At 40.4% G+C, this 16,294-nt stretch overlaps 2 protein-coding genes across 11 annotated transcripts in view; both read left to right on the top strand.

The window, feature by feature from the left end:
• The window catches only part of Pde1c (Phosphodiesterase 1c), a 117,599-nt gene extending 107,949 nt beyond the window's left edge, over positions 1-9,650 (top strand). For 9 of the 10 annotated variants that reach the window (XM_065867965.2, XM_017076566.4, XM_017076532.4 and 6 more), the window contains 3 exons: positions 3,652-3,901; positions 6,135-7,254; positions 8,930-9,650. In XM_065867965.2, coding sequence (XP_065724037.2) covers positions 3,652-3,901; positions 6,135-7,254; positions 8,930-9,087 — 1,528 coding nt within the window. In that variant the 3' untranslated portion in view covers positions 9,088-9,650. Of the gene's footprint in view, positions 1-3,651; positions 3,902-6,134; positions 7,255-8,038; positions 8,135-8,929 lie in introns of all 10 variants that reach the window. The other variant, XR_010654835.2, reaches the window with a different exon arrangement.
• Positions 9,651-11,864: 2,214 nt separating this feature from the next.
• Positions 11,865-16,126, top strand: CycY (cyclin Y). The gene is made up of 3 exons (XM_017090147.4): positions 11,865-11,979; positions 13,273-14,311; positions 14,824-16,126. Exons 2-3 carry the CDS (start codon positions 13,495-13,497, stop codon positions 15,204-15,206), a joined length of 1,200 nt encoding a protein of 399 aa, XP_016945636.2. The 5' UTR covers positions 11,865-11,979; positions 13,273-13,494; the 3' UTR covers positions 15,207-16,126.
• Positions 16,127-16,294: the final 168 nt, after the last annotated feature.

The raw sequence follows: 16,294 nt of genomic DNA, 5'->3' as shown, positions 1-16,294 counted from the left end.
TCGAGCGACAAAAAAGAATTTCGTACCGCAGACCAACGAAAAAAAATTGGGAAAAAAGTGCTGCACAAATATTGGTTGTTGTCCCGTCATTAAAAGCGCATTTTGTTTTGCCAGCTAATTACGAAAGTGAAGTGGTGGGGTGGTAAAGACCCCAAATTGAGAACCCCTGCCCCGAAATAAAACAAGTGTTCCTCCGAGTGATGTATTAATTTCAAGTGCCAAAAAGCGGGCACGACATTGCCACAAAGTCAACCTCCACCTGAACTCCATGTCCGAGGGAGGAGGGTGTTGTATCTGGGCCAGCAGAAGTATCCGAGGAGCCATCGGCGAGCCGCTCCAGTCGGCTGACCGTCATCACCATGAGTCGTCTGAGGCGTGAAAGCAGCCGTCAAAGCGTCATCACCGTCGAGCTGATACAGTTCATAATTCAGTACCGCGCCCAGGAGACGCAGGAGAAGAAGAAAAGGTGCGAAAGACTCTAAGTGTTCGATACGATCCCCTGAGATCAAAGAGTGACCTCTCGAAAACCCAATGTTCTGTGTCTCTGAAGCGGAGCATGCCATGCTGAGCGAATGGTATTAAATACGGAATAACTCTACTGCAAAACCAAAAACCAACACGGCCAAAAGACCAGTAGAACAATGCAAAGCTCAGTGAATTATCTTGCTGGAAAATAAACATCCCAACCGCAGCACTTGGTAGGAAATGCACAGAAAATAAATCCACATGACAGACTGTCGCCGCAGTTTATAGGGAGTGCTATGCAGGAAGAGTGTCGGGAAGGAGGGAACCCATTTGTTTTTTGGGAAACTTCATAGGGAAATTATTGGACCAGGAAAAGGGGATACCAAAAAGGGAATGCTACAAAATGTGTGCAAGAAAAATTAAAGATTTCTAGTGCTACTGTAATTTTTTACAACTTGTGATAACAAATTTTATTTACTTAGGGACAGCAATGTGAATTATTAGTGGGTGTATAATGATGCTGATAAGAACTTTTAAATTAAAAGCTGAAAATTAACTATAAATAGATATTTGTCCTGCACTTTTGGTGTGTTTTAGTGACCTTAATTTATTTATTAGAATTTCTTTGTATTCTCAACATTTAAGTCTTAGCGAACTTTGTAAAGAAAAATATGAACAACAACAATAACTTATTATAGCACAGATCTAATAATAAATTTAGGAAACAATTGTCTGAAATAGGTTTTTGCGTATAATCCTATGTCTAGCTATAACAACACGAAGATTTTAGATTAATCACACAGAATAGAGAGCAATTGCATGACCTTAGCTTCGAAATCTAGCTATCGATTTTATCATCTGCTCCTTAATAGTTAGTTAATATAACAAATATATAAAAAATAAATTATTTATGCAAGCACAGATCTAATAATGAATTTAGGAAACAATTGTGTGAAATAGGTGTTTGTGTATAATCCAATGTCTAGATGATTCACAAAGAACAGAGAGGTGACCTATGTTTCGAAATCTAGCTCCTTAATAGTTCTTTAAATAACTTATCATCCACCTTTTTCTTATATTTGCTCTAATCTATTTACCTCTTTTCAATCTCTGAAGGAGAACCAGCTTGGGTAAATGTAAATATCACCTTAGTTATTTGAATAGGTACTTCAATTAATCCGCCAACTATAAATTACTTCTTGAAAACACGGCGCCCACTTAGACTCACCGGCAATCCGTTGGTTCTGAGTTAATGCAATGGTTCCACATAACCCACCGCAATGGCTGAAATCCCCTCATGGCGACCCACTAATCCGGGAGATACTCGACAATCTTCGCCAGAAACCGTGTGCAGGCGCCATAGATTAGTTGTGGGAAGAGGAAGCGACGGAGAACACTCACTGAGCTCTGAAGTTTGTCTAATTAACCATAATTGAATCTTCCGCTAATTTGCTTAAGTCAAAAGCGCTTCAGACAGTCTCCTGTCTCTTTCTCCCGCCTTCAATGTCTGCCTTTCTCTATCTCTCTCTATCTGAGACTTTCAGTTTCTAAGGAGCGCTTAAGTGCTTTGAAAAAATTTGTGTGGCTAAGAGGAAAATACCAAGTAATGAGAGGAAAATGAATTTCCAAGAAAAATGTCAACTTTGTTTAACGTTTTATTAGAAATTTAATATTCTCAATTTTTGACATCTAATATTTTTAGCTGTAAACTAATTGGGTTATATTGCGACTTGGTGGTATGGAAATTTAATATTGCTGTTGCAGAATTTCCCTTTAAATTCAACTAAGATATAATATAACACCAGTTGCTCTTTCAGTACCAAAAGATATAATTTCAGAAAATGTATACCCTCCCAAATAATTTCTTAAGGGTATAAATTTGATATTTTGTGGAAGTGACAAGTGTTAAAAACATTGATGGTAAAAACGAAAAACTAGTGGCGCTCTTCTAAGTTTTTATACCTTGATCAAAATTGGCATTCTCTGCTCCTTAAAGTGAATTTTCACATATTAAAATGCATCATTATGTATTTCTTGATACATACATAAATGCATGAATCAATATAATTAATATTTTAACTTGTACAGAAAACATTTAAAAATAACATTCATATCTATCATTCCTAAAAAGGGCTAAATAAAATTTTTAAGCATTTAGACTTTAAACAAGTAATTATTTTATGTCTAAAGGTTTTATCCCTTCGATTGCCGAAGGTATTCCATTATCTCTGCTTGAACAATTGTTCAACTGTGGGTAGTGTTTAAGCATATATCATAAGAAATTTGAGAAGGGTCAAGGTGGAGGGGAAATGCACTGTTGTCATGGAAATGCGTTGATTCGATCTCTGACAAAAGGAGGGACTTTAATGGGCCAATTATTGGGGATTTTGCAAACCGTGAGTGGGAAGGCAACTGTGTGCGAGTGTGGGAGCCAATTAGGAAGACTGGGTTCCCTTTGTAAACAAGTTGGCGACTTTGGCAAGTGAAACTTGTCGCCCTAGCACGAAGTCTTGCTGTTCCTGTTCTCGTTTTGATGTCGCACATAATATGCACAGATACTTGGCATGCAATTAAGAAAATCCGTTGAGTCGCCTCGACCACCCCATAAGACACACACAGAAACACCAACCGCCCCACATGCCACACGAAGCATGCTGCACTCTGCCCGCCTTTGTCAGCTTTTTGCATAGTAGCAACTTTTGCACACTCACTCTGCTCCCCAAAAACACACAGAACCACACCCACCCGCCTCCAAACTTTTTGAGATGTTAACTAGCTAATGCAAACATACCTAGCTACCTATCTGTATCTATAAATGTTACTTTAACCAACAAAAACTACTTATTTTCCTCGCTCACTAATTAAACTTTTATCCGAAAACTAAACTTTCTTTCTACCCCGAACAATAAAAACTTTCCTTTTTCTGTGCAAAATTTTAATCAACACGAAAACTTGCCTTTCTTTTTTAAATTGATATTGTTTTAGACTTGGCCTTTGTTTTGAGTTCAATTTAACTTTAGCTTTGCGAACTCGAAAGCAGATAACCAATAAATGAGATTCGGTTTAATTTTGTACATTTATTGAGTATTGTTTTGGTAACTGATTAACCCGGAAAAAGCCAATTATGCGCAATCGAACTAATAAATGGTCTTCTTCTCCACCCACCCCAATCCCCTCCGAATGCAGGCGCCTGGCGGACGAGGACGATGAGCTGTCGGAGGTGCAGCCGGATGCAGTGCCTCCGGAGGTGCGCGAGTGGCTGGCCTCGACCTTCACCCGCCAAATGGCCACCAGCCGGCGCAAGAGCGACGAGAAGCCCAAGTTCCGCTCGGTGGCCCACGCCATCCGGGCGGGCATCTTCGTGGACCGCATGTACCGCCGCGTCTCCAGCTCGGCCCTCACGGCCTTCCCACCGGACGTGGTCAGGCTGCTCAAGGTGAGTTGGTTAAAATATGACATCCAAGTCCAAACCCAATTTGGATTTCGAAATGTGAAAGTACTCATCGAAACGAGTCAGACTTCATTTGCCGTTCCTCTGGCTTAGTAGCCGTTTGGATATTACAGCGACTTAAAGATTTGGTGTAAAACTCGATATATACACAGAGATAAATATTCGGGTACATGCAGAGATAAAGAGAAATATTCATGTACTCGAACAGTACAGTACAGTACAGAGAGAAATATTCGAGTACATGTGGTCTTGAACTGAGAACATTCGTTCTTAAAAGCCGTGCATGTGCATTTTGGTATCAATGTTCTCAATACTAGAACGAAATAGTAAAAAGAGAAAAGTCAAATTGAGTTTATTTAACATCTTTATAATAAGTAAATACTACTGACTGGACTAATAGTTTTGATGTTGAGATTACAATGTAAATATCGCCATTTCAACTTGGTTCAAACACAATGCAAGCATTTTTAACTTGAACAAGGAAGAACGCTATAGTCGAGTACCTCGACTATCAGATACCCGTTACTCAGCTATATGGAGATATGCAAGCAGCAAAGCGAGATTAAAATGCGCCACCTACCGGCGGTATACAGATTTAAGCGTTATGGGCGTTAGAGTGGGCGTGGCAAATTTTTTTTTGGATCAATCGATAGGTTAAAATTTTTTATCTAGCATGAAAATTGTGGGCGTCACAGGTTTTCGCGGTTTGTGGGCGTTAAAGTGGGCGTGGCAAACTTTTTTTTGGGTCAATCGATAGGTATTGATGAGAACAATACATTTCAGTTAAAATTTTTATTCTAGCATCAAAACTGTAGGAGCCACAGTTTTGGGCGGTTTGTGGGCGTTAGAGTGGGCGTGGCACTGTGCTGAAACAAACTTGCGCTGCGCAGGAATCTCAGGAATCTGCGTGCCTAATCCCAGTATTGTAACTCTCATAGTTTCCGAGATCTCAGCGTTCATACGGACAGACGGACAGACGGACATGGCTAGATCGACTCGGCTAGTGATCCTGATCAAGAATATATATACTTTGTGGGGTCGGAAACGCTTCCTTCTGCCTGTTACATACTTTCCGACGAATCTAGTATACCCTTTTACTCTACGAGTAACGGGTATAAAAATGGCGTTCTATTTCTAAGAACATTTTTAAATCAGACGAGAACGTCAGAAATCTCTCTGTGTAAGGGCAATATCTCTTAAGTCCATTCCAAAATCTGGTACCTACAATCAAAGAGACGTTGAAAATATAAATATAAAATATAAATTTCTTTCAGAACAGTGAATATAAAGATGTAGATTTAAAAATGCAATGGAAATAAAGGATTTGGTATTTTAATCCACTAAACACAATATGGTATTTTTCCGAAATATATGTTTTCACGATAGATGCCTTTTTTAACAGAACTTTGTATTCCCTTTTAAATCTATATGCCTTAACCTATAATAATCTTGTAGACATGAACAGAAACTTGCAATCATCCATAAAGATTTATCGAATTTTTACTTGAAATTTATACATTGCTATAATATCCAAACGCGAGCTAATCTAGAGGAACACGAAATGTACCTGAATCGTTTCAATAAGAACTTTTAGTATTTTAAATCTAAGCTGCAGTTACACTCCAAAACCGTAAAATGTTTCAGTCTTACAACTATAAATAAAACTATATAAAAAAAAATATTTGATTTCAAAAATTGTTCAGAGATTCATTTTGCATAAACAGTATTATTTTAAAAACTTTTGTGAACCTAAAACCTAAAACCTAAAATTTTGGCACGGTGTAGATAACAAACTGCACCAATTTCCTATAAAAAATAATATTGAAACTCCCTTTAAATGAAAATAATATATTTTTCATATTATGTTAAACTCAAAACAAATTTTCTAAATAAATTAGTGAAAAAACATAGCAATAAATAGCAATAAAATATTCGAGATTGACATTTTGTATCTCATATGTGAGAGTAATTTTCACGGGGCAGCTCATCGCTGTGTATGGCAACCACTGTTGTACACTGTACTTTGGCGGCAGACACCGAGCAGAGCTTTTTGCCTTTGTCCGCTTAGTAAAAGGCATTAATACATTCTTAAAGGAAATTTGTCTATTAATCACGAAAATTTTGCTGGAAATTCATGGTTTTAGCAAGTCCTCCGGAGTTGCACTACATGAATAACGTTAAGCTAGTTATTAATTCTCTATCGTTCCTGTTTCCTCAGAACCTGGACGACTGGACGTTCGACGTGTTCGCCCTGACGGAGGCGGCCAGTGGCCAGGTGGTGAAGTACGTGGCCTACGAGCTGTTCAACCGCTACGGGTCGATCCACAAGTTCAAGATAGCGCCCGGGACGCTGGAGGCGTTCCTGCACCGCGTGGAGGAGGGCTACTGCCGGTACAGGAACCCCTACCACAACAACCTGCACGCCGTGGACGTGATGCAGACGATCCACTACTGCCTGTGCAACACGGGCCTGATGAACTGGCTGACGGACCTGGAGATCTTCGCCTCGCTGCTGGCGGCCCTGCTCCACGACTACGAGCACACGGGCACCACCAACAACTTCCACGTGATGTCCGGATCGGAGACGGCCCTGCTGTACAACGATCGGGCCGTCCTGGAGAACCACCATGCCAGCGCCAGCTTCCGGCTGCTGCGCGAGGACGAGTTCAACATCCTGTCGCATCTGTCACGCGAGGAGTTCCGCGAGCTGCGCGGCCTCGTCATCGAAATGGTCCTGGGCACCGACATGACCAACCACTTCCAGCAGATGAAGGCCATGCGGCAGCTGCTGACGCTCCAGGAGGCGACCATCGACAAGCAGAAGGTGCTCTCCCTGGTGCTCCACTGCTGCGACATCTCGCATCCGGCCAAGCAGTGGGGCGTCCACCACCGCTGGACGATGCTCCTGCTGGAGGAGTTCTTTCGCCAGGGCGACCTCGAGAAGGAGCTGGGCCTGCCCTTCAGCCCGCTATGCGACCGCAACAACACCCTGGTGGCCGAGTCGCAGATCTGCTTCATCGACTTCATCGTGGAGCCCAGCATGGGCGTCATGTCCGACATGCTGGAACTGATCCTGGCCCCCATTGCGCCGATGAACAAGGGCAAGCCCGCCACCCTGGTGGAGCAGGAGCCACCGTCCTCCTCGATCGTGATCCCCAACTCCGGGATCACCCCCAGCATGGACAAGCCAAGGGGCCCCAACGAGGTCAAGGCCACCGCCGCCGAGTGCCTCGCCCGCAAGAGCGTCACCGGCACCACCTCCAAGTTCAACATACCCAAGCCCTGGCTCACCTGCCTGGTCGAGAACAAGCGGATATGGAAGGAGCAGGCCGTCAAAGGTGGGTTGCTTGCACTGAGAAAAATTCGTAGTTTTAGTAAAGCCGCTATAAAAAATACAAAAATATATCCTGCTTTACAGAATATGTTTTAGAACCAGGAAAGTGCTTTTTAAAATATGCAACTTCTGAATTTAAGAATATATTTCTACGATTATGAAATCATTTTCCAAATTTAGTGCCTTCCATTTTCTCCTTCTCTTTTAAAAAGTATTTATTTTATGGAATGCAAGTTTTTCAAATATTAACTTTCATTTTGAGACCTAGAAGTTGTTGTGTTAGAAAATTTATACCTGACAAAGCAAAATGTTATTATTTTGTTTAAATGGGAATTCAACTTTCAAACTGTAATTGAGTTTTGTTACCAAATATTAACAAAATTCCTTTAAAATTTAAAAACAAGTTAATTTACACAAAATGATAGCTTAATCAAGTAAATTTAATAGCTTTCGATGCAAATCAATAAAATAAATGCTAATCCCAGTTTAATGACATATATTTATGTACTTATAATTTATAAAATGGTAATTACCTAGAATCTGAAACGTATTAAGCTCTACAAAAAAGGTTGCTTAACAATTTAAAGGTAGTTTGTAATGTAGTAACATATTATTTAAATATGTAGTCTTTGAGTGCAGTGCTTCTTTCATTATCATATTAATTGCCTGCCGAGTTGGGCGCTTTCTGTAGTCACATTAACTGCGCTAATTGAGTTTGACCTGTCCTTCGCTTTGATCTGTCGTCTGCCATTGGCGTTTATTATTCATGCATAAACCTTCTTACGCAGAGCTCATGGAAAGGCGCCGAAAGAGCGGCCATTAGGCGAGTCAAGACCCCGTCCCATTCAAGACCAAGACCAATCCCAATCCCATTACAAACTAAAGTAAGTCTTCAAAATTAAAGGTTTTGCTCGTTATTATAAAAACAGACACTGAACTATCACAATAAAAAAATTTCAATAATGTCAAAGTAAGCATTTAAACTTGCTCTCCATTTTTTCCTAATCCAAAATCGTCATCTGTTTTCGATCCCACACACAAAAAATCGATTGGTAAAATTGACTAAAATAATAGTAAAACGATCCCCAACTATCGAATTGTCAATTTTACTCACCAAATAGTTACTTTTACGTTAAAAATAGTTATGTAACTATAAAAAAAATGAAGAATGGAGCCAAACTATGGATTGAGGTTAAATAACTATTTTTTTTAGTTAATCAACCCATTAAATATAATTATCAAATTTAAGGTAAAGTATGTAGTTCTTAATGAATTTATAGATACTTCAAGATGGCATGGTATTTTCAAATTTCTCTGTTAAGAACTGACTTCCTGCTGGGGTAGAACTATGTTGAAGACTTTAGAAAGTATATGTTTGAGTATAGTCTTAACTTTTTAAAAAAAATTTTAAATGTGCAATCCAAACATAGATTTTTAAAATTTTTTGATATTTTTACAAATAATAATATTTTTGTACTACTCTAAATTTTTTTTGTGCAAAAACCACTTTAAGAAGGGATACAAAAATATTTTGTATGTCTGATAAAAGCCTAGAGACTACAAATGCAGGTTGTTAAAACCAATTTCAGATGCCAATCACTAATTTAAAACTTAGTGTTAACATAATTTTTATTTAATTATAGAGTGTAAAATTCTAAAGAACTAAATTTATTTTGCAGATGCTGAGGCACGAGCTTTGGCCACGGCAGCGGAAGAAGCCGCAGCGGCAGCAGCGGCGGCGGAAGAGGAGGAGAACAAGCCGAAAGCGGAAGCGGAAACGGCCGATGGCGAACAAAGCGAGGCAAGCGCGGAGCCGGCAGATGGCGCTGCCGCCTAAACTGGCCACCACGCCACCTGTCGGGCAACAGAATGCAAAATACAAAATACAGACGGAGACTTGGGAACGAATACGGATGGTTACACTGAAAGAAACTGAGAAACGACGGGCTCCAAGAATTATGTTTACTAAGCTTAGAAGCAGTCTAGAATATTAATAACAAACCGCTTCAGATGCGCTCTCTATGTGAATTGTGGTAGAGTTAGACTAGTACATCATCTATATAGGCTTAGTTGCGGAACATTAATATCGATATATATGTATAAATACTGTATACTTTGTTGTTGCAAGCGGAAAAACAATACAACACACAAGAAAACTTAAGGAAATATTAGGGCCAAGCACAAAACAAACAAACAAAACACGAGTAGATGTAAATAGCGAAGAGTTCAACTGAAATTTGTTGTGAATTTGTTGGTTCGTTGCGAGCATTTATATTTAGAATTGAGTTGTACTTGTCTCTTATTAGTTTTAGTCAAATGTGGAATTTACTGTATGATTTCTATAAGTTCGATGTATGCGATTTCGTTCTAATTAAATACATATATTTTTGTAACCGTTTCCATTTATTATTTTTCCCTTACTTTTGTGTGTTTGCATTTACCAAGCATTCGAATTGCTCAATTTAAGGAGTGGTTTTCGCAAAGGGACGACAGACTCTTCGGGAGCTGTCTAGATATTAAGTACCTAACTAAAACTAAACCAGAAAATACCTGACAACTAGCTATATGACTTGTACATACTCTCTCCACTGACCCCTAACAGACTTTGCCCTAAACCAAGACGAAAGCAGAGGATCTACAACTTTCCACTCTACAAATGCACATAGCTACCTATACGAAAGGATATTTAATATGTATTGTTAAGGATATAATAGTCACGTTTCTACAAACATATTTATTTTTATACGAGAGCGCGGGACGAAAGTGAAGGGACGACGAGTGGGGCTTGAGTCGCAGGAGGTTTTGATTTCCTTTCGTTTCGATTTTCTTTTCTTTAACCAACTTGAAATGTTTTCAAACGTTTTTCAAAATGTCTGATAGCGGGACCATTCTTTTAAGATTTACCACTGCTCTTTACCATCGAACAGGAGCAGGATGAAAAGGGGAAAAACCACCGGAAATGAGAGGAAATTGGAGAAAGCGATTGGGAAACCCGGACAGACCGCGTCAAAGGGCAGTGGTAAAAGTGCTTAGCAGTAAGGTACCAAATTATCAGCTGAAATTGGGATCATAGCTTTATTAAGGTAGTCAATAAATGTACGAACAAAAGTGGTGCAGATGTGTATAGCGGTGGGAGGCAGCATACCATGTCTACAAGTAGCCACAAATTAAAAACAAACACAAACAGAACAGACGTACACAGCAGATTAATCTACTCCTAACCATTAATGGGATAAATATAGCGACAGAATATCTATTATGTGAACGTAAATATTATTGAACAAACAGTGTATGTTATAATGTATATCAAACTTGAACGCTCAAAGCGATGCGCATATATGTATATCGTATATATAGCGACCTCTCTCAAAAATCTGTACAAAGTCCTGATAACCTAGCGTTAGTTGCTGTAACACAGGCCGCAGACCTTCTTCAACCAAAAGCAAAGTTGTTATTTATCTCTGTTGAAAAATTAGCAAACTACAGAAATACTAATCGAACGTATGCATATGGATATATATGAGGTTTACGATTCAATGTTATTAGCAAAAGTAGTCTAGTGGTATCATAAACACCCATATAAGACGACATATTATGGTTCCAGCCGATGTGCAAAGTCGTTACCAAATAAAACTTTGGGATGCTATGTCCCTACCTTAGCCGATGGAACAATATGGAATACACTTGCATACAGTATATGTATAAGTTGAAAGCAATCATTACATTTAAATAATATAAAATATTTAAATAAAAACCCTAATAAAAATATAAAAATACATTTTGTGTAAATACAACTTGCACAGGATGCAAAAAGATATAGAACATTAGCAAAATGCACTCTATCTAAAGGTAATTAAATAGCCAATCCACACCACCCAAAGAAATCCCAACCAAAATCGAAGTCGCATATTACTGAGATCTGTAAATAACTTTGTTTCATCTACTCATTTCTAGCCCAGTTATTTATATATCGAATAAGCAAACTAATTGTGTACTTTACAAGTTTTCGCAAAACAAAGCCTACTAATGAAACGTTTTTAATTTTCCTACTATGTTAAACTCAACATTTAATATGCATAAACTAACGGCGATGGTACCAAATGCAAAAATATTTCAAAAAAATGAATATGGCTGAGATGTATGCTTATTACGAAATACTTTCAAGTAAATTATAATAACACCATATGACTTTTAATATACTAATAAAAATTCTTATTAAACCTAAGCGAGGGTGGTTTTTTAAAGGGCAAACATTTGATTTGTTTATATCAGGGAATAAAACCAGAACCGGAACCGTCAACCGATATTAACCGATTCAATAATGGGAATCCGGTTCTAGCACCGGGGCATATATTTGTTATGGGTCCTTATTCATTCCATGAATATATTTTATAGTATTTTTGGTATAGTAGGACGGACACTACTAATTTGCTTATTGCAACGCTTTACAAAAAATAAATGTTCTGCTCAGTGTAAATTCTGGATGTCGACATACTATCCATCTATGTAAAGTAAAATACGTGCGCCAAATTACCTTACGTTAAATGTGGGACGTAGAATTTGAATTGGTCTGGTAGCACCGTATTTTACTTTATCCCTGCGGTATTATACTAGTATTTTTGACATTTCTAGTATTCCTCTCCGAGCCGGATGGTATATTCGCACTAACCATCAACGGCCCGCTATTTATCGATATTTATAAAATACGATACATTTCCTTTTCGAGCAGGTAATTAAACTAAAAACGCGAGGAAAACGGCTAAGATGTGTGAAAAGTGGCAGATTAAGTGAGCGCCAAGCTGGCGGCCATCGCCTCATCAGGGTGTTAACGGTTACAGATGCCCGATTTGGGATTACTGCGGTTTGGTGGCCATTCGTGGGTGTTTCTCCGGGCAGAGGCCGAGCAGCGCTGCCGGCGTCGACGGCGACGCCAGCGTTTAATTCATTCATTCACTCCATGATTAATGTGCGGGGAAAAACGCTCCAACGTTTGACAGTGATACGGCGATCTGAAACTGGGCCATCAGTTGCGACCCCGGTGACGATTTGGCCAATACCCCGCAGTTCCCCTCCGTAAACAGAGTCACAAGTTTCGCTGCCGCCCCGCCCCACCAATAAAAAATATATCGGAGTCGTGCTCCCCCTACAAAAAAAGAAAATAAAACAAAGACCTCGCCAAATTAGGCAACTTGCAGCCCACTGTCGTGCCTGGGGTTAATTAATTTTTGCACAACAATCTGGCCGGCCTCTAAGCCAAAACGATTCCGCCTATAAACAGAGCAAATAAACGGTAGATAGTAAAAATTTGAAGGCCCTCAGGTCGAATTCGGAAATACTCTGGCCCAACTATCCCCTTTTGAACGGTCCGTCAAATATTTCAATTTCGTCATGTGATGTCTGTTCCATTATCTCAAAAGTTATTATCATCATATCATATCTTCAGCCACCTTTCCCTACAATTACAATCTACTTAAAAACTAGGAAAATTATATTGGTGTCTCTTGATGTTTCTATATATTAAAGACAAATGTCATAACTTTTAGTATTGTATTTTATATAACAGACAGTTTTCAAAGAAATAACATTTTGTACATTGTCATTGACGTAATTTAATGTTTTATGGCCATTTTCTAATCAGTAATAATTATGAAGTATCAAAAGACAATGTAAAGTTGTATTTCATTATCAAAACACCCAAAGAGATCAAAAGTATATATCATAGCACAAAATGATGAACACAAAGTGTGGTAATATAATAGATCGTATAAATAGTAAGTCCATGTAAACCAATAATATCAATGGATGTTATAGTAACTTATCCGGAATATCTGTAGTGGAACAGGATAATAACGGGCTCCACAAAGAGGAATCACATACCCTCTTTATGGGTAAACCTTCTCTAAAGTCCAATAATACCCCTTCGGAGGGCAACACAATTATTAATAATGGGTTGGGGGATGAGTACAGATTTGTAGATAAGATCGCATAGAATCCGGAGCTAATCGTTATCTATTCTTTGCAGCCAACGCTTGCCCGGCAGCGGTAATTGTGGAGCGATAGAAACGCCAGCGCCATGCCCATAGACATAGACGCACGACAACCAAGTGCCAAAAGCGAGAACCGAGCGTGAGCGACTGCCAGGAGCAGGATCCGTACCCGGAGTCCATCCGCTAGTCAAGAGAGCGAGAGTGCCAAGCCAAGTTGCATTTAGTTTGAGCCCCCGACCAACCCAATCCACGGCGAGATGGGCAACAAGAACTCGTGCTGTGCGTACTCCAGTCCGCAGTCGGACCGCAAGTCCAAGGACATGCCGCCCGTCTTTGAGGAGCGCCACCAACTGAGTCATCCGCCGCACACGTCGCAGCACCAGCTGGATGGCCACCACGGATCCACGTCGGCAGTGCACCTGCACCACCACCACCATGGCCATCACCAGCAGCAGAATCAGCAGGGCGGCGGAGACAACTTCGAGAACCAGCAGAATCTGCAGCACATCTCCGAGCGAGAGGCGCTGGAGGGCGAGGAGGATCCCTCGGTGGATCCCACGGCAGCTACCATGTTCCTGGAGCGATCCAAGGTGGAGAACGGCGGCATGACGAGGAAGCGTTCGCAGCAGCAGATTGCCCAGCAGGCGGGAAGCGGCGGCGGAGGAGGCGGCAGCACTCCCGGAGGCAACAGCTGCGGCGGAGGTGGCGGCATGAAGAAGAGCTCCTCCTGCTCAACGATCTATCTGGACGACAGCACTGTGTCGCAGCCGAATCTGAAGAACACGGTCAAGTGCGTCTCGCTGGCCATTTACTATCACATCAAGAACCGTCAGTCCGACCGGCGGCTGGACATCTTCGATGAGAAACTGCATCCCTTGACCCACGACCAGGTGCCGGAGAACTACGACACGCACAATCCGGAGCACCGGCAGATCTACAAGTTCGTGCGCACGCTCTTCAACGCCGCCCAGCTGACGGCCGAGTGTGCCATCATCACGCTAGTCTACCTGGAGCGGCTGCTCACCTACGCAGAGCTGGATGTGGGTCCATGTAACTGGAAGCGCATGGTGTTGGGTGAGTTTGGTTTCGAGCTGTTTTGTAAACAGAGCTGTGGTACCACTGAATTGTTGGGCTTAGCTTTCGGAATGCACTACAATACCATCCATAACGCAGGGAAAGATAATCTGGATAAGGAAAATTCAAGACAATGAATTAATTGTGCATTTCATTTTTGCAAAATTGGTTTTCATCAAGCTTCTGTTAGCATTTGTTAGAGAAGCTCCAGCCTATAAATTGTAATTATTCCATTTTAATTATTTTGCAACACGGATCCAATAAAAACTAATTAAGAAGTGAGCCTTGAAAATCACAAATCATTTGCAATTTGGACAAAGTTAAAAATTGGTGGCAAAGATTACTTAAGATAGATAAAATATAATTAAATTAAAATAATTTTTACCAAAATCATCTACTTCCCATTCTTTAATCAATCTTGTGTTTCATCTATCTGCATTTCTCTGCAAATTTTTTTATATTATATTCCTGTTAATACAAAAATACTAACTATCCATTGCTGATTTTCCCAGGTGCCATTCTCCTCGCCTCGAAAGTGTGGGACGACCAGGCCGTTTGGAACGTGGATTACTGCCAGATACTCAAAGACATCACCGTGGAGGACATGAACGAGCTGGAGCGCCAGTTCCTCGAGCTGCTGCAGTTCAACATCAACGTGCCGTCCTCGGTGTACGCCAAATACTACTTCGACCTGCGGACGCTTGCCGAGGCGAACGAGCTAAACTTCCCCACGGAACCGCTGTCCAAGGAGCGGGCCCAGAAGCTGGAGGCCATGTCGCGGGTGATGCAGGACAAGGTCACCGCCGAGGCGCTGAAGAACGGGATCAAGAAGTGGTCCTCCATGGACAACATCAGTCAGGGCGGGCCGCGCCGTAGCGTGGCCATACTATCGTGATTTATATTAGCTTACTAAAACAGAACAACCATCGGCAGCAATGAGTCAAGAAATCTGTATTCTGTAGTCCGTAGTCCGATCGAACGTAATTTGAGAACCGTAGCTCCCCCTATTCAGATTCATTTCGTAGGCCACCCGGTTGAATAAACTTTGCGGGAGGGTTTTTAGCCAGCACTCTAAAGGAGCATCCACGCCCACACCTAAATACGTGCAGAGTCACACTCGTATATATACACAAAAACGTTTTAACCACACGTCTCGAATTAAGGACCACTTTTTACATATACATTCGACGATGTATATTCTTGTAAGCGAAACTACCGATTGCAGTCAAGGATTTGGATGATTTTAACTGAGACACAGAAGTACTACAGCAACGCGTAACCAATTGCCAAACGAAAAATCACAGATACAGTAGAGAATTGTTTGTAAAAAGGCTTAAATATTGTAATTGACTCGGCCACCCTGCTGGCATCTAATCAATTTAATCTCAACGGTTGGCCTCGGCTGAGAAATCGTCATTTACTTAGCGTCCGCGCCCAGAACATTTCCCTGTACATTTGTTACGAATTTAATTTGTTTACTTTGCCCCATTTTCTTAATATCTTAATATGATTTCGTGTGATTCTTATAGTTTCCATTTAGCTTTATACGATGAACGATATTCGGCTTCCCCGCATCAGGCTTTAGGCACAAAAACAAGGGGCGCGGCCTGCGGCAGTTGATTTGTTTTTTGGTTCTTAGCATTAGAAAACCAACAAATATGAGCAAGAGTATGAAGAGCACAGCGCAATATTAACCCAAAAGATTTGTGAGTAAATTAATGTACTAGACATATAAGGATACGAATTATATGCAAAATGTATTTTATTTTGTAATTTATTTTACGATAAAGCTAAATAAAAGCAAATCAAAGAGGAGTTGTGTCATTGCTTGAGAGCCAAGTATAAAATACATCCGATAAATAGTACTGAATGTACGTCAAAATATGAAACTATAGACTGTATTTGGGATGATTTTCAGAATTTTTGGATAAACTTAAAAAAGTTCCCGGCCTATGACAATTTTCAAATTTTTTGGACCCTAAA

Source organism: Drosophila suzukii, chromosome 2L (genome assembly GCF_043229965.1).
Source record: "Drosophila suzukii chromosome 2L, CBGP_Dsuzu_IsoJpt1.0, whole genome shotgun sequence".
Taxonomy (NCBI): Eukaryota; Metazoa; Arthropoda; class Insecta; order Diptera; family Drosophilidae; genus Drosophila; species Drosophila suzukii.
The sequence above is the reverse complement of the archived record's forward strand: the minus strand, read 5'-3'. Positions and strand labels throughout refer to the sequence as shown.